The 23,530-nt window shown below is 39.1% G+C and overlaps 3 protein-coding genes across 6 annotated transcripts; 2 read left to right on the top strand and 1 right to left on the bottom strand.

Moving 5' to 3' along the window:
- Positions 1–469: 469 nt before the first annotated feature.
- Positions 470–4,156, top strand: LOC103702859 (small ribosomal subunit protein uS12). Its single transcript, XM_008785453.5, has 4 exons — positions 470–627; positions 3,313–3,468; positions 3,548–3,674; positions 3,792–4,156. The coding sequence occupies exons 1-4, from the start codon at positions 623–625 to the stop codon at positions 3,930–3,932; spliced, it is 429 nt and encodes a 142-aa protein (XP_008783675.1). The 5' UTR covers positions 470–622; the 3' UTR covers positions 3,933–4,156.
- Positions 4,157–5,324: 1,168 nt separating this feature from the next.
- LOC103702860 (uncharacterized) lies at positions 5,325–10,266 on the bottom strand. 4 transcript variants are annotated; one of them, XR_016396304.1, is made up of 7 exons: positions 9,856–10,262; positions 9,492–9,639; positions 9,283–9,403; positions 8,503–8,542; positions 8,158–8,404; positions 5,699–5,885; positions 5,325–5,608 (listed from the first exon to the last, which is right to left on the bottom strand). XR_016396304.1 is itself a non-coding variant. In XM_026802865.4 (6 exons), exons 1-6 carry the CDS (start codon positions 10,039–10,041, stop codon positions 5,878–5,880), a joined length of 747 nt encoding a protein of 248 aa, XP_026658666.4. In that variant the 5' UTR covers positions 10,042–10,266; the 3' UTR covers positions 5,325–5,877. The 4 variants fall into 4 exon arrangements, 2 of the variants coding, with proteins under 2 accessions (XP_026658666.4, XP_008783676.4); XR_015968416.2 differs by having other exon boundaries at positions 5,325–5,581; XM_026802865.4 differs by having other exon boundaries at positions 5,325–5,882; positions 9,856–10,266.
- A 5,678-nt stretch (positions 10,267–15,944) lies between these two features.
- Positions 15,945–18,865, top strand: HCF152 (Tetratricopeptide repeat (TPR)-like superfamily protein). The gene has a single exon (XM_008785455.6). The coding sequence runs from the start codon at positions 16,175–16,177 to the stop codon at positions 18,374–18,376; it is 2,202 nt and encodes a 733-aa protein (XP_008783677.2). The 5' UTR covers positions 15,945–16,174; the 3' UTR covers positions 18,377–18,865.
- The last annotated feature ends 4,665 nt before the right edge of the window (positions 18,866–23,530 follow it).

Here is a 23,530-nt window from a genome sequence, read left to right as displayed (position 1 = left end):
TTATATTAAATTATAATTTTTAATAATTTTTTATATAATAAAAACTTTATATTTATATGAAAAATATGTGGGATATAAAAAATTACATATTTATAGGCTGAAAATTAAGATAATTTTTTTAAAAAATATTCTTAAACTTTTAAAAAGAATGAAGTACTTTTTTATTAAAAATATAATAAAATTTTACGCAATTTTTCCAAAAAGATAAATTTATGATAAACTAAATATATAAACATTATTTTTTTAAAAATATATATATATATATAAATATCATTTTTGTAATAAAAAAGAATAGTTTAAGTGTGAGGATGTGACCCAAATGAGCGCTAATAAGCAAAATAAGTTCTCATAATTTCGCTGGTGTCAGAACTCAAAGTGCACTTTGCCGAGTTCATCACAACGGGGTCCAAAAAACCAAGAACAAACCACACCCGTCAGATCCTTACATCACATCCGGCCACACACCTAGCCGTGCGTTGCCCTAGACTTGTAATTCCAGCAGCAAGCCGCCGTCCTCCTTCACCTCCTTAAATCCCCCTTTACCCTCCTCTCCAGTTCTCGCTCGGCGACTGATCGAACTCTCTTGTGGGGATAACCACAGAGGCCGCCCTCTCCACTCAAGATGGGGTAAGCGTTCTCTGTTCCCTTTCACCTATTCCATCACCTTGCTCTATTCCTTCGTTTTCCCCAAGTTTTTGGAACCTCTGTAGCGTTAAAGATATTTCTTTTTATTCTAATGCTATATTATCAATCTTTTCGACGGATTATTAGTAGGATTTTGATGGGACATTAAAGTGTTCCGACTTCATACAATGCATTGGAAACTTAGTATAGGATATTTTCCATCAATCTGTTTATATTTCATTGCTGCTTTAATACTGATCATGTAATTTATTTTTTTCTAAATGTTCTTTTCATAGTTTCGAGGATAGTTTTTGTACCTAAAGAAGTTGAACTATAAAGAAGATATATATGCTTATTGACGGTCTAGTGCTGATTCGACTTTTCACCCGTCAGCACTCAACATTATCATAAGCTAAAATAATCATATGCTACCATGTTTACAGGAGCCCTTCAAAAATTTATTTTTGGGGGTATATGTGGTGGTATACATCCAGAAGTTTGCTGCTTTTTCTTTTTTTAACTTTATTTTCTTGTTCATACCTCGCCATGGTTTTGTAATTTATTCATAGTCTCTTTATATTCTTGTTAGTGGCTATAGAAAACCTCTTCTTGATTTTATGAGTAATTTTTAAAGTAATAAGCGGGACTGCTGGATGAACTCCAAGATAAATTGCAACACTTTGGTGGTGGAATTGGACCCAGCTTTATATTTATCCAAGTGGGCTTGTTGCTAAAAATGTTTTTTTTTTTTTTGCTCTAAAAGCAGAGATGATGTTCATATGGACGAAATCCTTGTGTCTCTTTCCTGAGTATATAGGCTTATGGACGGTCCGGTGCTGATTTGAATTTGACACATCAGTGCCTAACATTATCATAAGCTAAAGTAACCATATGCCATCATGTATATTGAAGCCCTTTCTCGAAAATATCAATTTCAGGGGAGATATACTTGTTGGTATATTATTTCTACTTTTGTCCCATTTTAACAGTACGATGATTTGTTATTTTTGATTTTATAATGATCCTATTCTTTATATTGTGTTGTTAAGGGTTTTGAAAGATCACCCTTCTTCTTGATGCTTACTCAATTAAATAAAATTTTCTGCTTCTCAGATGGAAAGACCCACTCTAATAGAAATTGCATTCTTTTAGGTGGGGGCAAACCGGGGGCAAACCCAGGTTGCTAGTGGACGAAAATTCTGAAAATTGTTGCAAACATATAGTGAATATGTTTTTAAAAGAAATTAATCTACAAAACACTCTCACCCCACCTAAGTGTGCTTATTGACGGTCTAGTGCTGATCAGAACTTGACCTTTCAGCACTTAACATTATCATAAGCTAAAGTACCATTTGCCACCATGTATTGAAGTCCTTTCTTCAGATTATTCAATTGTATCAAAGGCATATTTGGTGGTATACATGCTAGAAGTTTAGAAGTCTTTATTTTTTTTTAAGTCCACTTTCAGAGTTTGTGGTTCATGGTTTCCTTAATTTGTCTCTCTCTCCTTATCTTTCTGCTGAGGACTTTAGAAGATGTTCCTTGCTTTCTCTTTTAGTTTCCTTGGATTTTGAATTAATTTTAATTATTTGCACAAATAAAAAAGGATTATCTTTACTGGAAATTGCAATCTTCAGATGGTGAGACTCAATCCAGCTTCTTGATCAGGGGACTTTAGGAAATTATTGTACATATACAATGAGTGTGATTATTATTTCTAAAGGAGGTGAAAAAGCTGAAGATCTCGATCAAACTCTCATCCCCTCATCCACCAATACCTTTCTCGAATTCATGAATATGCTTGTTGATGATCTTGCGCTGATTTGAATGAGAGACATTGACACTTACATTATCATGAAGGACATGTTGGCACCATGTATTTGGAAGCCTCTTGAAATTTTCAATTCAAAGGCAGATAAACTTGGTGTCCTACATTTTGGGTTTAAAAATCCTAATTAAAAGATCATGTTGTTTATGATTCTTTAAGTTCTTTTTATCCTTATCCTCTTGTCAAGTGATTTGCAAGGTACTGTTATCTTCTTGTTTCATTCTCCTCGATGTATTATGAGCGAATCTTCAATTCAGGGTCGCTCATCCACTTCCGAATCTCCTCGGAAGCTCGTCCATTCACCCGCTTTCTATATTTTTTTTTAATTAAAAAATTCTAGATAGTGCAACATTCATGTGGTGGGGCTCAGCCCTGAACATAAGTCAAGAAATCATTGATATGTTCACATTCATGTGTCGACCCAAGGTGAAGCCTTTAATAGGAAATGTGATGTAATATAGGGCTTACTAATGTCAGAATAAGAGTGTTGCTGACTCTAGCAAAGTAATGCTCCAGAAAGGCCAATAACTCCAAGATTACTCATGGATACTGGCAAAAAGAGTATGCATCAACTCACAAGTGTACCCTTCAAATAGATAGATTTGTTTCTAAGATGGCTTGGTGTAGGGACTGTGTTCTATATGGCACCGTTGCTGTGTGGCTGAAAAATAGCACATGGATGTTGCTGATTTTCTTACAGAGGGGTATCTGTTTGTATATGAAGGTGAAGACAGTGAAGATTACCTTGTGTACATAGTCTTACAACAAATTAGGTCCTGCGCTATGCTAGAAAGGAAAAGGTGCCATGTGCCTAATGCTATATTGATAGAATGTTAACAATCTTTAAAACCTTATGGCAGGAAGACTCGTGGTATGGGAGCTGCCCGTAAGCTGAAGACCCACAGAAGGAACCAGAGGTGGGCTGACAAAGCATATAAGAAAAGTCACCTTGGTAATGAATGGAAGAAGCCTTTTGCTGGCTCTTCTCATGCCAAAGGGATTGTTTTGGAGAAAATGTGAGCAAAATTCACATGCCTTCACATTCCTTTCTTCTGAAATCATGGTTTATCACATAACTCACTGCTTTATCTGCAGAGGCATTGAGGCGAAGCAGCCAAATTCTGCCATCCGGAAGTGTGCTCGAGTTCAGTTGATTAAAAATGGGAAGAAGATTGCTGCCTTTGTCCCCAATGATGGTTGCTTAAATTACATTGAGGAAAATGCAAGTTTTCTTCTCTCTCTCCCTCTCTATCTCTATCTCTAAGGTTCTAGTTCAAATTGTGATGAGCTGTCTTATGTGTTCTTTGACCGTTGACAAATGTATTGATTCTGTGTGCAGGATGAAGTGCTCATTGCAGGATTTGGTCGTAAGGGGCATGCAGTTGGAGATATTCCTGGAGTCAGGTTTAAGGTTGTTAAGGTCTCAGGTGTGTCTCTGTTGGCTCTCTTCAAGGAGAAGAAGGAGAAACCTAGATCTTAGGTTACCGGGTCTTGACTATTGACTACACATGCAAGGTGCTAGACGATTTTGGAGAATCATTTGTTGCTTTATTCTTTGTTATTGGAGGCAGTGATGTTTTTTGATCTTGATAATTGCATTGTTAAAGAGAATTTTTGAGCTCTTAGGTTTCTTGTAATCAAAGTGAGATTTTGAACCCATCATGATGTTTTGCTAAGCCACGATTTTACGCTTCTTGATTCAAATAGGCCTCTTATAGTGTTCCAATCCGAATTGGTCCTGGAATATAATCACTTCTAAACAGGTGATTCTAGAAGTACTTCTGTGGAACAAGATGGTTAACCTGGAACAGTGTGGAATTGATGTATCTCCAATTGCTTGCAACCAGTGCTGCATTCTCGGTGGTTTGACTGAGTTGCTATATGTTACAGTTCTCAGGAAGCATTTGCTGGAGTTTGTGTTATCTAATTATTCTGTATGTCTTTAATTGGAGATCTCCGTGCCAGGTGATGTTTGCAGGCTCAAAGTATGAACAGATTATTGATGAATTATCATTTTAAACAAAATTCTGCAGTTAGACTAGAGAAACTCCCATCAAAATTATGTATTTAGTCAAGATAATGCAAATCAAAGTGGATCTCAGTTTATTATATAAACAATGTCCCAATCCAAAGCCTAGAAAGATTGTTATGTCTTATTTTTATATAAACAAGTAATTTCTGAAATGTTCATAGTTCTTGTCAGACTTCTGCTCATTTAATATAAGCCATGTTGAATGAATAGGCTCCCTTTTTTGTGGTTTGTGGGGTGGGAAAGGTATTGGATGATGCGAGGAAAGGAGGGTAATGGAAGAAAAGCCTACCTTTTGGACTCGGTGCTTCCAATTTTGTAGTGGGAGGCTTCCACATCACGATGTGAACATATATTGCTTCTTTGAGAAAGTGTGAATCTATTGTGGGCGGGTGGCTTTGGTGGGCTAATGATCCTTTAACTACAAGTCTGTTTCAACAAAAATTGGGAGAAGTATCAATGCCTTAACAGTAGCAAGTCTGCCGATCACCACATTGTAGGGTGGCTGGGCAGTCCACATAATTTTCAAGATTAGGAAGAGTTGGATCGAATTTAGGTATGCAAGCCTTATAGAGAGTATAATGATGTATAGGATTTCTTGCATTCCTCGAGAAAAACTACATTCAGTGACTCAGCCTATGATCAACTGATACGATCCCATCACCATTTTTATCTTGGACGAGGTGAAGATATGATATTTTCGTTTCCTCTTTCCTTGCTTAATAGGCTGTCTTTAGTCCTTCTAACCTTCTTGTACCAGTATATTTTTTTTCCAATAATAAAATTGGGTGGCTTCTAGCCTCCCCTTCCATAAAAATAGAAAAGCTCCTTCAAACATCACAGTGAAAGAAATTAATTTGATATTAGTTTCTTGACAAAGTAAGACAGCTTATTTTGAGAAACTCTGAGCTTGCTGGTATGTGAGGATGTTAGGTTCACGTTTAGGTAACACCTGCTGCAAACTTCTTGTCCAAAAGAAAACGCTCTTAAATGAAAAAAGAAATCTTCAGAAGAGAATGACAATCTGTGCAAAAACAGTCATCAAGCCATTTGGTTGTTTATCTGTTGGTGTAATCGATGCAATGGCGGGCACAATTTATCTGCAAGTTTAGATATAAAAACCAAGCCTGGTGACCATCAACAACCAATGAAGAATGAAGTTAGGAGGAAAAAGCTGCAACTTTATGGCAGAAGAATGTGATCGTTTGAGAGTGTACAGGTTCTTGCAATAGTTCACTGAAGGCGTAGATATTTCGGTAAGCAGAACAAAGCTTCTTTTGTTACATTTGCGCTTTCTGTGAATCCAGTAGAACCAGGGCTAAAGTACAGCGCTTCAGCGGATGTCATCTGCCACCTAAGCCTCTTGTTCTAAACACTTTCAGCTGCAGCTTGTAACTTATTCTACTGCCAAATACAATGTTTGTTCATTAGTACAATGCATGAGGCCTGATGGATTCTCATTTCTAAGCCATGGTATGTACCTGTTGTTTGGCTTTTACCCTTTTTTTTTTTTTTTAAATGCATGACATATCTGAATGAAAAGAGAACATGAATATATATATATATATATACATTTTAAAGTACAGCATGACTCAGTATCAAAACAGACTAATACGAGCAACATTTTGAATTAAGTAGATCAGTTTTAAGCAATTAATTTTGAAGCTTATTATAGAAAGAAAGAGTTCTACAGCTTTAGCTTCTAAAACTCAAGACTAACGTTTAATATCATCCTCTCTCTCTCTCTCTCTCTCTCTCTCTCTCACACACACACACACACACACACACACACACATACAGAAAAAAGAAAAGAAAAAGAAAGAAAAATGACGCAGTTGAAAAAGTATAAACAAAGAACTGTATCAGCAGGGATATGAACTTGTTCATATCCTGACTTGTTCTCAGCATACTACGAATTTACTGCATGATGAGGATGTTCCCCATACATCTAACACTTGGTTATGCTACTTAGTCATCTTAAAACAGATTAAGATGCAGTTATTCATAAATGATATGCAGCAGTTTGAAATTTTCTGATTGTAAGTATTACAGTAAGTTGCTGCTAGCAGCGTCGAACTTTGGGCTCCCATTGACCATGAATCATTTACCATTGGCAGTTTGATTTTTCTGGAAGCATTTGCAGCAGCCGTCCATATTTCTCTAACTACACTACTTAGTAGAACAGTATATTGAGTAGGAGTTTCATGACATGCTTCGAAATGACAATCATCAAAGGCTGAGAGAATTTAAGTTCCTTCCGGTTCATATTTAGCACGTCTTTTGGATATTTGACATCTTAATATGCTGTTTTTTAGATAATATATTTTTTACTTTCAGATTGCAAAATATGGTGCTTGGTTGTGATACTCGATATCTAGAAATACCAGAAAGAAATGAATAGGAAAATTTAGTCAACAAGAGGCCTATATGTCGGCCATCGTGGCCATTGAACCAAATGAAGGGAGGTTTTTGGTACTCCATTGCAACAAATTACCTAAGCCCAAAACAAACTTAACTGTTAGAGAATGGAACAAGGTTATCACAGCTTTCCTCTTGCTTTATAATCCAAACGTTGGAGCACTTTTTATAAAGGCTAGACTTTGAGATTGAATGAGACACGTCAACTTTAAAAGATTCTTTCTGATATGGAATCAACCAGTTAAACCTCAAGCCTAGTATGGTTATGAAGGGTAATTCAATCTGAGCATGTAAAACCCTAAGATACTCTGTATTTAAGATATCTCGTTGGAACTAGTGCAAGAAATTTTGGCTTTCATATCCAAGTGGGAGATGTCGACAATTGTGGCCGCAAGGCCAAACAAATGGAGAATTTTGATGCTCCATTAAGAAATTACCCAAGTTTTTATATCCGTTGGAGTATGAATGGACTAAGATTATTGCAACTTCTCTCATGCTTCCAAATCCGAATGTTGGAGTGTTTCTATAAAGGCTAGACTTTGAGATCAGATGGGATACATCAATCCAAGAAGATCCTTTCTAATCCCTATCCACGTTCTAGTTAAGCAAGCTAAATCAATCCCGTCTCACAACATTGTTGAGGATCTTATCCTTCCAATTTTGCTGTCATCACTAACCTTGGATCATATATAAAACTTTTGGCATTTCGAGCTATGACAACATCGTAAGCTACAAACTTGTTATCTCTCTAATTTGCTGCAATATATTTTCTTTTATGTGTTTATAAGGCACATGCTCATATAACATAACTAAAATTCACTTGTAAGTAAGCTGCAGCATCATCCACTAGGTTCTTATTATTTCCTTTTATATTGAATTTATGAAACATACAGTCATACAAAAGCTACATTTATATTGTCAATCAGTAAAACAGGAACTACATGCACTCTTCAAATTGATTATCCTGCCTAAACTTTGCCATAGCCCATTGGTACACACAGTTCATGCATGTTTTATGAGAAAAAAAGGCAGTTCGTGAATGTTAATAAGGCTAAACCTTGTTAATAAGACCTTAAGGTGAGTTTGATCAGACTTGACCATAACACACTTAACTCTTTTTACTTTTAACTTCGGGCTTTGGATCTTAAACTTGACCACAACACTCTTAACCAAATTCATGCTATCTTGATGTACCATTAAGTTCGATCTCTATAGGTGCAAGCAACTGCAGTGACCAGGATTAGAGAGGAGAGTGTACCTTTAGTTGTAGGCACTGCAGTGGGCTTGGATATGGTGGTGTCTACTGTGCCGGCTGCTTGCATTGGAGGGAATATGTGGTGGTGGGTGGGAACTCCCATGGTCTGTAATTGCTGGTATTGGAAGTGATACAGTGGGTACATGGGCACGACTGCATTTGGACTCACCATGCCTCCTTGCCCTGGGTATGCTGATTGTTGCAACTGCCCCTGCACGTAGGGCCCCCTCCCGGCCGTGTGGCTTAGCTTCTGGGGTCAATTAAAAGATAAACTAAGTTTTGTACATCAAATTAAGGGTTCTCAGCCATATTAATGAGCCAATATTAATGAGCCAAGTGAGAAGTTACCGGGTTGTAGCCCATTCCTGCCGCATATGAGGGTGGATACCTGATCAACAGAAAAAAAAATTTGCATGTCGCCAAACATCATGAAAGTCCATCATACTATATAATTATAAATCAAAATAGACCTTTTTTTTTTTTTTTTGCTAAAATGGATGATTCATGTATTTGTAGTATGGATATATTCAATAAAATTAGAAAATAAAAAAATTCAGAATGTTTTAGCCATAAATGAAATCACTCAATCTGAGATTCTATTTATGTTTTTAAATACATGTTTAACCTGAAGGCCCACATTGTCCAAATATCCTGTAGCAGAGGGCAAAAATGGACCTTTCCTTTGGGTGCACAATATAGTAGGGCCTCCCGAGAGCACCCATTAGGACAGCCATTATTATGTCCCAAGCGCCCCGGTTTTGAACCATGCCACCGTGGACAGGAGCCGGTCAGAAAACACACGTAATCAGCCAAAAAGCCATGCGGGGCGCCACAACCCTCTCCGGGTTTGTCGGGACCATAGACATGGCACATGCAAGCCCACTCTGCCCCCCCCTCACTCTTCACTCTTCCAGCTTTGGGATCCACGTGCTCCGCCCGACCCCTAGCGTACGGTCTCGACACCAGAGACAGAGAGTGAGAGAGAGGGGGGAAAAGAGAGAGGAGCCAGCGCCCACGGGAAAACTACTACTACTACCATTTAGAACACAGATAACGTGGGAACGCGGTTTTCTTCACCGAATGGAATCGTTTAAAGATATAATAATCGACAGCAGACATGTCTCATACCCGTAGGCGGCGGAGGAGAAGGGAGGGAAGCCGTGGAAGTGGGGGAAGGGAGATGGTGGCGGTGGCGTTCCCGATGAGTAGTACCATCGTGCCGGCGGTCGCGTTGACACCCCCCTCGATCCTTTCCATCAGAAAAATTTAAAGGAAAAGAAGTTAGTCTTAGTTATTTCCAAATAAGAGGAGGGGAAAGGGAGCGAAAGAGTGGACACCCGGCCGGTGGGAGGGGATGGCAGGATGAGAGGACTTGGCGCGGCGGGCTCCGAGCGATGCCAGGTTGCAATTGGCCCGTCGGCCGTTGATCACCGGCGTGGCGTCCTCGCATGCCTTCTTCGCTGCTTCAGCCTCCTTAAATGTCACCTGGTTAACGACATAGCTAACGAACTTATGACCTTAAAGTAAAAGAGAAGATCAAAGATTTTACCTGGAAGAAAGTTACTAAAAAATACGCAAAAAAAAACTCGAAATAACGACAGAGACAGAATGCTAAAACAATCGAAACGAAGCTCGGTAATTAATTATGGTTATCGGTTGCAGCTAGTAGTAGCTTATATGAGATCATAGAATTCAACTTACGAAACCATAGCCCTTCGATCGGCCGGTAACCTTGTCGAAGATGATGACGGCTTCAATGATCTCACCGTACTCGTCAAAGTGAGCCTTGAGGACGTCCTTGCTCGTCTCCCAAGCCAGCCCACCTACGAACACTTTGGTCAGCGCAGTGTCCTCCAACTGCTGCCCCATCTCTTCTCCCTTCTTCATCTCTATCTCTCTTCTCTAAAGATAGGTGCAGAAGATGCAGTATAGGGAGTAAGATCCTGGTTTGCGAGAAGGGAGTGGGGAAGGGATCAGTGAGGCGTGAGCTATATAAGGAGGGAGGGGCTCGGGTCAGAGACAAGGGTGCTATTTTCCCGGCTAAGGAAGCGTACATATAATAATAAAGCAAAAGGGGGCTCTTGATGGAACCAGGAGGGAGGAAAGACAGATGGGAGGGACAGCTGGGCTTTGTCGTTCTTTGTCCTTGTTTATATATTAATCGTGATCTCCTTCTTCTGAATGGTTTAACGGTCGTCATTATGATCTGTGAGGGCCTCGCCAAATGAGTAGTACACCCCTCCTGACATTGCAAAAGGCAATTAAAATGATCTTACGGGTGCTTGATTACGTTAACCTATGTATCCGTAATGAAAATTTTTATGAAGATTACCATCGAGCTGCTAATATGTTGCAACCAATAGCAGCTATAAAATAAACCGATGAATTAATTACTTAAAATAAATATAAATATATTTATAAAAATCAAAAGATAAAAATTAAAATATTACTGTAGAAGCTATAGAGTAGAATTTGATTGTGTAGATCCAATATGATTAGTCATATAGTTTGTCATTCAGCTTACTCTTAATTTTTTTATAGGTATTATTTGATATTGTTGTTATTTATTTGAATGAAATAATATTTTCAATTCAAATTTATGTGAGATTGAAACAGTATTTTCCATCATATATATGGATGGTGACTTGAGTATATAACTGCTGTTATTCTTATTCTTTGTTATAATAACCAATAATGAACTGGCTTTTTATTCTACAAACAGCAGCAAAATCAAATAATGCTGGATGGCAAATGACTGCTTTTTGTTGGAATGTAATAACTTGAAACAACCGTGATAGCAGATAATATTTTACGACCAAATTTCTAATCCCCGGTAGAGATGGGCGAGGAGCAGTGGTTGCATTAATTTATTAAAATAATAATACGTAACGGTTTCGAGGGGGCCGTTATTTCATGATAACAGAGCATGCACTAATTCGTCATTTCCGCTCTTCTAATTTAATAAAAAAGAGCTGAAATCTCGTACCAAAAAATAATTAAGAAAAAGAACTGAATCAACCTCAGATATGAGCACCGATTGCACATTGGACGCTGCGGACACGTGGGGTCAGGTGCGCTGTGTCCGCGTGTTCCGGCGAGCGGTGCAACCATGCCGTACCTACCGGTCCTGCGATCGCCTTGTAGATTTCTTTTATCCTTCGAACGAGGCCTGGGCTTTGGCCGTCTTGGCGGCAGGTGGATAAATCTCCGCCGCTTTTGGTGGCTACCAACGTGGCTTCCAGCCTTTGCCTTTTAAAACGAGGCTCCGTTTGTGGTGGGTACCACTTAGCTGTCTTTTATATCAGACGGATATGAATACATACCATAAAATTTAAAAATAAAATATTTTGAAATACCAGATGTAACTTTTTATCTCCAGCTCACAGAATATTATCCGAATGACTGACTACATAAGCAGCCATCCAGTTTGCGGCCTCATTAGCTTCACTACTTAACGGTTTTAATTCATATTTAAAAGGCTGAATACTATTTTCATATATTTCATCAATGATAAATTTATTTTTTTAATGAAAAGAATATATATTTTTTGTGTTAAAATAAAGTGACACTTTCCTACCATCATTTACTTCAGAATAATTTTTTTTTTTTGCTGAAACAGTTGATTCATACAATAATAGCACGGATACATTCAAAAATGTCAAAAAACAACAAGTTCCAAACGGCATTAGACAACTCCTTCTCTTCAACATAAATGTTATTTTCAGAATGATTGCACACGTATGAGATCACTCTATGGTTTCGTTGGCTTCTCCATATATGTGCTTAGCTGAAATGCCACGTTGCCACAAACTATGGTCTCATCCATCCATAGGTGCCTCTTTAAAACCGGCCAATAACCATAGTTGAGTCATTCTGAAGCAATACATCTCCGGCCTGCAGCCAACACCCCCTAACAATTGCTGAACATCGGCAGCAGGGAGGGGATAATAACGTGACATCACTCCAGGCACACTGTTCAAGGAGAGGCGTGAAAGAACGAGAAGCAAGGACCAACAGCTGGGACTGTGAGTAGGCCACATAGAGACACAACGCAAAACGCCATTAGCTTTTGACGTCTTGCATCCAGCGGTCTTGATGAGACTTCATGATATGCATGGGGCTTTCAAGACCTATGCTTGTAATGCTTCATAATATCCAACTCCGACGCATGCCCCCTTCTAATATCAATCACCGCCTTGTACAAGGGATGGGTAATCGACATGAGAAAACAGCGTGTGGCTACTTCCAATAATGTGGTCTCTCTGTCTTGATCTAGACGTGTTATTTTTGTTGGATGATCATTTGCAGTGTTACGGTACAGGGAGTAGCCAGGAAGCTGGATTGCCATTTGGCTTGGAGAAGTTCATTCAACATTATTTAACACACTCATGGCTTTTCCTCATGAGGAGGCATAACTGTTGGTAATGAAGAGAATAAGAAACACGCCGTATTCATACAACCCCACAGCCTTGCTTCTTCTCAGTTTGTTATGTTAAAAAAAAAAGAAAAAAGACCCTTTTTTGATAAATTTATGCAGGTTCAAACACTTGAGGATGTATCACCCATGCCTTGCCCAGTTTGTATTTCAATAGTTGGTTGATTTGTTAATATCATGTCACAGATGATATAGTGTCAAAGAGAAAAATATTTTTTATTAGGTTTTAAATTTCAATAAAAAAGAAATCTTGTGAGATTGGGCTGGATTTCTGATTGGATCATAGATTATAAGGTCTATTTAAGCAACCCTCATATCAACCAAATCCCTCTCCAGTCCAAATTTTATGGAAAAAAAAAATCTCCATAGTTTATAGATTTTTTTTTTCGCCTACATTCCAAAAGATCCGTAGATGGAATTTCAGCCTAACTGGGCAAATTAATTAGCCTAGTTTCCATAGAAAATCGAACTTAATTCTGCTGGATTTTTCAAACAAGCTCTTAAAATTTGATTAGCCTCTTGATATGTTGTTATGCATTGGTCATGGGAATCTGAGCTAGTAAGAGGACCCATGCCCTTCGAAGGTAAACCACTTGTTCAGAACTAATGCGATTATTAAATAATTGTAACATATATATGTCTTGTTTGTTGATGAGACTAAGATCCATCTTTCAGTTCAAGAACTCCAATTATGAACATTACTACATGTTCATTATTAAGTTATTACCTAACAAAGTTTAATCTGGATGGTGACTAGAACGTTGTTTTCTTTAAACAAGAAGCAGAAACACCGGTACATCATAACTTAACGATTTAGTAAGATGTAATAAACAGTGGGGAAATGGCAATCACTCTTAGGGCTCGTTTGGTTCGCGGAAAAAGAAGGGGAAAGTGTGGTCAACGGGAAAGTAATGAGATGCCTCTTGTTTGGTTGGAGTTTTCAAAGGAGAGAGAAGGGAAAGTTATATTCCCATGGGAATGTGATTCCCACATTTCATGGGAAAGTTACTTTCCCATGAGGCGGGAATCACTCCATTTTTACTTTTTCCCAAAAAGTCCCTTCAGCATTAAAGAAGCATTAAAGAGGCATTAAAAACCTAATTTTTATTAAGGGCATAATAGGAATTATATATAACTTTCCTAGGAAAGTGGATGGCCAACCAAACATAAGCACCTTGGAAATTTGTCACTTTCCCATGGTCAACCAAACATGCCAAAAATACTTTCCTAGGCATTCTCTTCCTAGGAATTTGTTTCCTAGGAATCATATTCCTAGGAAGGAAAATGCTTTCCGCGAACCAAACGAGCCCTTAGTTTCAAAGGCTGACACCAGTTTGTTACTCGGTAAACGATGAACCTGGTGAAGGGAAAACTTCGCGCCGAGAATGCTTCCAAGGATGCTGCAATACGTCGAAACCATTAATCCATTCTACAACAGTCGCTGGTTTCCAATATGCCCGAGATCACGACTTCATTAAGTTCCAAGAGACCGTGAATAAGATGACACGTAAAAATAGGAAGCATCAAGTTCCCAATAGCATCAGACTCCTTAGCGGGATTTGATACGCCGTACCCCCAAGAAATTCACACGAACAAAAATTATATGGGGCGGCCACTAGAAAAAAAAAAAAAGTTGGAGCAGATCGTAGATCCGTTCTATTAATGAAGTTACAAGCAAATTATTTAGCAAGTCAATACACATATTTAGGTAAATTGATACGCAATTTTTAGAATACAGCAACCAATATACAATACATGGTCAGATGATATATAGTCTAATTAGTCATATAGCAATCCAATACATATTTTTAAGTAAATTAATATACAATCTTCAAAATACTATATTCATCAATACACACTATATAGCTGATGATATACACTAATCGATTTTATAATATATACTCCAAACTTATCTGATACGCACCTAGCAGTGATCCAATATCCGTTTTTAGGTAAATCAATATATAGTTTTTTTAGAATATACTTTTAATCAGTACACGTTGACCGATATTACATATCAAGCAATTAATTATCTCATATTTATTTTTTTTAAATTACAAAATTGAGGAACTCTATCAATAGCAGGAGTCTTATTCTTATTTGAACTTTGGATTATTTTTTTTTATGATGGATGCTAGAAAAAATATAGTAAAATAAAAATTCTGTCCTATAAAATATTCTACGGTGCCCACCCCATACAATTTTTATTCATTTCGCACCCTCACCATGATTCCTCCCCTGAGCTTTCTTGCAATCCCATGTAACTCGATATTGCTTCTATATCCCTCTCCCCAACATAATATTGTCCTATACCCGAGTCATGGTAATAGGTGTCTCGATAATGATCGGTGAAACAAGAGCTCGGGGAAACAACGTTTCAGGAAATCGGCAATCCATTCACCGTTACTCTATCTGTAGTGACTGACTGTAGGTCAGGACCCGAGTGCCTCCAAATTGTAGCATATTTTTCACCAGATTTTCCTCCAGATTACAGAGCAATTTGTGAGAACGGAGTAGATATTCCAGTGGCCATCGAACCGATATTTTTTCCTCTCATCATACAAGCTCCTATGTTACTCCAATCCATGATCAATTATTCAGAGGCTTTGTTGAGCAGTGGCTCCCATCAAACACCAATGACCGAAATACCAATCTCCCCTTCCTCTTTGGAGCTTCAAACAGTCGTCCATGATATAGTATATTACTTTCTACCGAGGTCTTCCATGATACGGTATGTAACTTTCTAACATCCATAGTATGAGCCTACATCATTGCCTTCATCATCCAATTGGTCCGGTTTAAAAGGGACGCCAACACCACAGCATCAAAGAGAAGGTAAAAAGGTAAGGAACATATGACTGATTTAATCTGTGCGAATGAATGAATGAAGGTGTTCGAAGTGCTTTAAATTTTGTACCTAGAGCAATCCATCAGCCAATGTCGCTATGGGAGATCAATTATTATTTCGTGCGAAAGATATAACCTGAACCTCGGAGGGAGAACAGAGGTTGTATCTTTCGCATGAAAGAAGGATTCACTATTAATTTATGCAACAGCTGCTTCGAGATCTGTCATCTATGCTGACGAATGAATGAATTCGAAATGCTTTGAAATCTGTGTAGGATGCGGTCTCCTGAAGATAACGTGAACAGGTGAGGAACATAAGACTGACTGAATTAAGTCTCGAGGAAAGGACAACGATCTCGCTTTTGATTAAGCCTATCCTTGAGACGCTGCAAATGGTAGCTCTCATCCGGCCCGGCTTGATGGGAAGGCCCAGATATCAATTCCATCAACCTAAGCGATTCCTTTCAGAGCTGAACCAAGCCCACAGATCAGTAACCGAGCCCACCCGACTTGAAATAACCCAAGACCAAGCAGTGATCCTTTCGAACAAGAGGATCCCATCTCCTCGACGTAGTCAGCCCCATATCCATCCACCCAGCCGAGGCACCACCAATGCTTCCATCCATGGCTTTCTTCCCTCCATCCTCTCTCCCCTATCATCTCCTCCCTCTTATTCACACTCCAGAAAACACTACCTTCTTCAAATTAATGATTCGTCCATAAAGAGCAACTATAACGATGCAACAGCCTTCAATGAGCTCTGCTCCTCTCCATTCTCGAATCCAAGTCATCCCCTCCACTAAACCCTTCGAGCTTCCAAACCATTCCACCAAACCCCTCCATCACCACCATCCTCCCATCCGAGCCCAACCCACCTCCAACCAGGTCTCTTTCCCTATCCTCAACCTCACCCCCGGTGACGGCACCCCAACTTCATCCCACGATATCCACCTCCTCTCTCTCCTCCGCCAGCGGAAGACGGAGGAGGCGTATCAGGCCTACACCCGGTGCCCTCACCTCCCGAGCTCCACCTGCCTCAGCCGCCTCGTCGCCCAGCTCTCCTACCAGAATACTCCCGCCGCTTTCACCCGCGCCCAGGACCTCGTCCGCCGCCTTCGCGACGAGCGCCAGCTCCACCGCCTCGACGCAAACTCTCTCGGCCTCCTCGCCGCCGCCGCCGCCCGCTCCGGCGCCACCCTCTATGCCGTCTCGGTCGTCCGCACCATGCTCCGCTCCGGCTACCTTCCCCACGTCAAGGCCTGGAGCGCCGTCGTCAGCCGCCTCGCAGCCGCCCCCGACGACGGTCCCGCCGAGGCCCTCCGCCTGTTCGACGCCGTCCTCCGCCGCGTCCGTCGCATCCCTGGCGACGCCGCGGCCGACGCCCGCCCCGACACCACCGCCTTCAATGCCGCCCTGAACGCTGCCGCTAACCTGGGGGATGTCCGGAGGTTCGCCCAGCTGTTCGACGGAATGCCCGAGTTCGGCGCTCAGCCCGACGTCCTGACGTACAACGTTCTCATCAAGATGCTCGCCAGAGCCGAGCGAAAGGACCTGCTGGTATTCGCTTTGGAACGCATTATCCAAAGAGCGCTGGTCCCTTGTATCACCACCTTGCATTCCCTCGTTGCAGCCTATGTGGGCTTCGGCGATCTCGAGACTGGCGAGAGGTTGGTGCAGGCGATGCGGGAAGGCCGGCGGGACCTTTGCTCAATACTCAGGGACTCGAATGCTGATGAACCAAGTGATAGAAGCGACAAGGAAGCTCATGCTCTTCTTGAAAAGCTCGTTGCTGTGAACTCAAATTCCGGTGATGCCAATGGCGATGATGATCTCTTGCCGTTGCTTCCCAAGACATACACACCTGACTCCAGAATCTACACTACGTTGATGAAAGGGTATATGAAAGATGGCCGCGTCGATGATGTTGTCCGCATGGTCCAGGCAATGCAGCAGGAGGCAGACCCCTCGAGCCACCCGGACCATGTCACATATACCACCGTTATCTCTGCACTTGTTAAGGTGGGCGCGATGGACCGGGCGCGCAGCGTGCTTGCTGAGATGGCCCGTGCCAGGGTGCCTGCCAACCGTATCACCTACAACGTGCTCCTCAAGGGCTACTGCCAGAAGCTGCAGCTGAACAAGGCGAAGGAGCTTGCACGCGAGATGTCTGAGAAGGCAGGCGTCGAGCCTAACGTTGTCTCATACAACATCCTTATTGATGGGTGCATACTGGTGGATGACAGTGCTGGTGCCCTGGCCTACTTCAATGAGATGCGGGAGCGTGGAATTGCACCTTCCAAGGTCAGCTACACGACTCTAATGAAGGCATTTGCGCTGTCGGGGCAGCCGAAGTTGGCACATAAGGTGTTCGATGAGATGGACAAAGACTCAAGGGTTAAGGTGGATAGGGTGGCTTGGAACATGCTGGTGGAGGGATATTGTAGATTGGGATTCGTAGAGGAAGCTAAGAAGCTTATGGAGAAAATGAAGGAGAGAGGCTGCCAACCTGATGTGGCCACTTATGGAAGCCTTGCTAATGGTATCGCGCTGGCCAGGAAGCCAGGGGAGGCTCTGTTATTGTGGAATGAAGTGAAGGAGAGGTGTAAGGCCTCGCCACCTCTTAGGCCAGATGAAGGGTTGCTGGATGCTTTGGCTGATGTGTGTGTGCGTGCGGCATTCTTCAAAAAGGCTCTGGAGATTGTGGCTTGCATGGAGGAGAATGGGATCTCACCCAACAAGACTAAGTACAAGAGGATATATGTGGAGTTGCATTCCAGGATGTTTACAAGCAAGCATGCTTCTCAGGCAAGGCAGGACAGGAGGAGGGAGAGGAAAAGGGCAGCCGAGGCCTTCAAGTTTTGGCTGGGCCTTCCAAATTCTTACTATGGAAGTGAATGGAGGCTTGAACCAGTTGATGAGGACGACTATGGAATTAGCTAATTCCGTTTCAACTCGGGTGCTGAGGGGCCATATATACATCAAGGAATGAGGACTGCCTCCAAATTTAGTGTTCAACATCTCAAACCTGATGGAATACCATCAAGATTGTCTGTGGTTGACTTCCTTCTCTTGGAAACTGGTTTCTGTGCGATAAGAAAATGCAAGAGAAGAGGAGATGGCGAGTCAATTGGCGACCTGAAAAATAAGACTTTTTTGGTACGTAGGTTGCTTATGTACCTTACTGATTTATGAGTGTATCAAAAAATGGTAATATACGGTACTTGTAGTTGTAATTTATCTGCCCTCTTCTGATAAATTGTCATGCATGAGATAGGGCAATCTTTAACCTGTTAATCTGTCAAGGGTCTGATACATGTGACTGGGTCGGTCTAAATGGTCCTCGGGTTGATGAAACGACCTTATTTTGTTTATGATGATGATGCAAATAAATTTAAATAGCATTAAGAAATCCTTGAATTTTCTTGTACAGTCATCTCTCTTTCTGGAACTACTATGTATGAAAATCTCTCAGTGGAGTCTGTTTACTGATGGCCTATTTGCCAAACTAAATACTTGAGCAGCATAGTGACATGAGAGAATTTATGTTAATCCTCTCAAAAAAGGAAAAGAAATTTTTGTATTTGATAATCCTGGTCCTTAAAATGTAATCTAAACCGGTAGGACTGGTTCTAAGAACTTAGCTGAGGCTTGCGACATAGCAATCCATGAGTGGCAGCTAACTGGATTTAAACTATCCTTCGACTTATCCTTAAGTTTTATTGACACTTTGCTTCTTTGGTTTGAGAAACAATATTCAACATGTATTTTATGATTTTGCATTTTGAAAATTAAAAAGAAAAAAAAGGGGATAGTTTTAGTGATTTTCATTTTTCCCCTCCATCCGTGCATTCAGTAACTATAGACGTTATTCATGCGTCCTGTAGCTCTATTAGTCCTCGAGTACTATAATCATAATTATAATCATCTAGCCTCTTCTCAACTATCTTAGGGTTGACTTTATGGATCCTCGTTCGTCTAGTATTCCTATCTAGGGACAGACACTATTATAGTAGCTCATATATGCCATAATTCCACCATCTATATTACTCTCGTGGCATCGAATCATCAATGCACTAACTTGAGAAGCAATTTTGGATCCTTCATCAAGACTTCTACTCATTCTTTGGGCTCAATTTGTGCCAAAAAAAAGTGGAAAAATAAAAATCCCATAAGTTCTTGTTCTCTATCAACCAAATATGAAATCAATCTAAATATGTCATGGCTAACTCTTGATTGCTTCATTAAACCAGAGTAAATATGTATACACACACGCACACCTGTATGTCTATATATATACATATACATACATGCATGCACGTACATATACATATATTATACATATACATGTACCTAAATACACACACACAGAGACATATATATATATATGTATGTATATATATATATATGTATGTATATATATGTATGTATATATATGTATGTATATATATGTATGTATGTATATATATGTATGTATGTATATATATGTATGTATATATATATATATATGTATGTATATATATGTATATATATATATAGGGGGTTGATAACCTACTCTCTGTTATGGTAGGTTATCAATCTACCCATTTTTCATTAGACAAAAAGTACCCTTACTTTTTATAACTTTTAAGGGCACTTTATGTCTTTTTACAATCTCTCATTTACTCACCCTCTTAACCCCTCCAATTAATGCTCTCTCCCTCTCTCTCTCTCTCTCATACATATACATATAAATATACATACATACATACATATATACATACATACATACATACATATATACATACATACATACATACACATACATACATACATACACATACATACATACATACACACACATACACATACATACATACATACATACACATACATACATACATACACACATATACATACATACATACATACATATATAGACATACATACATACATATACATACATGCATACATATGTATGTACATACATAAATACACACACACACATACACACACACACACACACCGGAGAGAGAGAGAGAGGGAGAAAGCATTAATTGGAGGTTGAGAGGGTGAGTTAAGGTGAGATTATAAAAAGACATAAAGAATCCTTAAGAGTTACAAAAAATAAGGGTATTTTTTGTCCAATGAAAAATGGGTAGATTGATAACCTACCATAACAGAGAGTAGATTATCAATCCCCATATATATATATATATATATGTATGTATATATATATATATGTATATATATATATGTATATATGTATATATGTATGTATATATATGTATATATGTATGTAGATATATGTATGTATATGTATGTATATATATGTACATATATATACGTACGCACACACACATTACAAACATAAGTTGCTTGCCCTTTTTTGTTTGCTGCATAGTTTCTGATCTGTATGTTTATTGTGCTACATAATATGAGTGAACTCTGTACACACCCTGTCTGATATCCTCCTAAATCACTGCTTCTGTAACCTTCTATGTCTGGCTGAGTAACCTAACAAATAGTGCATTTGTGCAGTCATTCCAGTATTAGGACCTCTTGTGCCACATGTACTGAACAGCTAGAATCAATATATTATTTTTTTCTCTCACAATATTCCTAAAGCTGATCTCAGACAGGGATGAAGGCAACAGTTCGGTGTTGGTTTGTTAAATACTAATGAAGCAGAGATGCGATCTGATATGAAATTTTCAATATATTTTGGGGAATCGTGTGGACATTTAAATAAGGTAAGAGATGAGCAAGGGTATCCTCTGAAAACAAGACGCCAATGGTGCTTGTCTTGCATTAAAATTCAAAGTCAGATCGTTTTCGTGCAGATTTCATGGATGTGAAGCTGAATTTTTTAATTAATGTAGGGATACGACCTGACTTGCCCAATAATCTAGATCTAGATTTGTAACACTGTAGTCAACCTCCAATAGTCTGGTTGAACTTCAGTTGACAACAAATATCCTATGTATACTAACTTTAACATTCACATGGCATGTTTAGACAATAAATATACCACCATTAGCAATCTAACATCCCATCATCAACATGTTTGTATCATTTTGATTATTAGCCTGTTTTCACAATCTAGCAACTGAATCAATCAACAAGTGCACCAATATGCCAATTCCTTGAGAGACAGACACAATCTTATCTAATCTGAGATGGGTATATCCGTCAGTATATAACCCATCAAAGTTCTACAATATTTTTTGACAAGCACTCAACCTGACTGTATATAGATCAAGGCATAATCTATGAAAATATGACAATTTTGTGACGACGCTCTAATTGACATTAACCTGTATGAATTGGTTCCATTTTTCTGAACACAGTACAGAGAAGAGAGGATGCTATAATGAAGCTCAAATGGCAGTAAGACCTGTCATGATCATTATATGGTTCAAGTTTAGTGCAATCAAGAAGAAACCTTTCAATGTTCTCAAATGTCGTTTTTTGTTCAAAAAGATAGTACAATATGCACCAAGCACAAGAAATACCATTAGAAAATATGACGACACATACCTCAAGCATGCAGCAGTATTTACAGATCTTTCCCCTGTGATGTTATATATCTGTCTATATCTAACATTGACAAAAATGAAACACTTGCATTATCAAACGTACAGAAAAAAAGTTCTATACGTTCAACCAAATAAGTGGAGTCAGCAGTCTTATATTTGGACCATACAAAAAAAAAGGGAGCAAATTTAGTGAACTGCTCCTGCATTTTGGACCAAACTTTAAGGATGAACAACATATAATTGTGTAAAGACTTTCCAAAATCTCATGTAATCGTTAGCATTTTGACCTTGTTGTCTGATTATGCGAGTAAGATGAAGACAAGACCTGGAAGAGATGGATCTTACTTGTATAGTTGCTACTTGAAAATTTTTCGAGGTAGGATTTTTATTTTTCTCCCAGTATCCATATTAGACTTATATGAATTGCCATGGACAGAGTACAATGCAATAAAAATGACATTTGTTCAATTGTTTGTGACACCATAGAAAGGTGGCAGATGATCCATGTATTATAAGGCTGTTACTGTGAGGCCATATGCCATGCAAGTCCAACGCATCACATGTAACAAATAAAAAATCATGGATATGAAAGAAATAATATTTAGAGTATCCCCTGCTCTTGCCAAGACTTTTTAGTAATTTTTTTTTTTTTTTGACTCACACTAATCGTGCATAAGTACAGCCAATTAGATCAAAAAAGAAAAGATTGTGCATTTCTTATACCTCAAAAGACTATCATTTCAGTTCCTATGAAATGCATTTCTCTTATCCATAAACGTATCTATGTATTGCACTCTCAAGCTGATTCTACCTGCCAAGCTGTGTATCTCCTGATAAAAAAGAAATGTTATGACAATATTCCTCGCCTGAATTTAGATAAGCAAATATCTCTCACATGTTGTGCAATCAGAATAGAGAAATACTAATGGTTTAAGGAGAAGATCACTCCAAAAGCTTATAGTTTTGCAACTTGGTGCCTTCATGAATATCGCAAACTGCAAATATGATTCATATTTTCTTTAAAACTACAATGAATATAAGTAAAGTTTATTAAGCATAGATTGAGTAAGGTCTATTATTAAATCCATTCCTTAAGCACATATAATATCAGGTTAGATTGTGTACATTTGTATTTGACTCATGTTAGACTTAATTCAAAAGAAAGATTACATTAGTCACCCATACCTGACCCATGGATGTACAGGTTTGGGTTAAGTACATGTCTGCAGGTCCTAGTGATGTACTAATCCAACTCGACCAAAAGCACCAAGGTTGAGACTATTGATAATTTCGTTTTTTGCATGGCTCTTAACCTAGCAGGGAATTATGAATTTGGCATATCATGCTACAATCGAGGAATTTTAGGTAATGGTAGAAAGTAGATGGTACACTCGAAAGAGACAACTTTTCTCATTCCTTTCTTTTAATTTGTTTAATTCTTCTTTTGCATCGACCAATTGACCTAACGGTGTGATCTGAGTCATTTGCTCATTGGCACCCAAAACAAAAGAAGCATCTATCCACTCTCTTCAAAGTTAGCAATAAAGGTGAAAATTTTGTCGCCAACGGCTATTAAGTA

The sequence above is a fragment of the Phoenix dactylifera genome, chromosome 8, assembly GCF_051530095.1.
Source record: "Phoenix dactylifera cultivar Ajwa chromosome 8, Ajwa_hap1_PhDact_Kaust_v1.1, whole genome shotgun sequence".
Classification (NCBI taxonomy): domain Eukaryota; kingdom Viridiplantae; phylum Streptophyta; class Magnoliopsida; order Arecales; family Arecaceae; genus Phoenix; species Phoenix dactylifera.
This window is presented reverse-complemented; position numbering and strand designations above follow the sequence as displayed.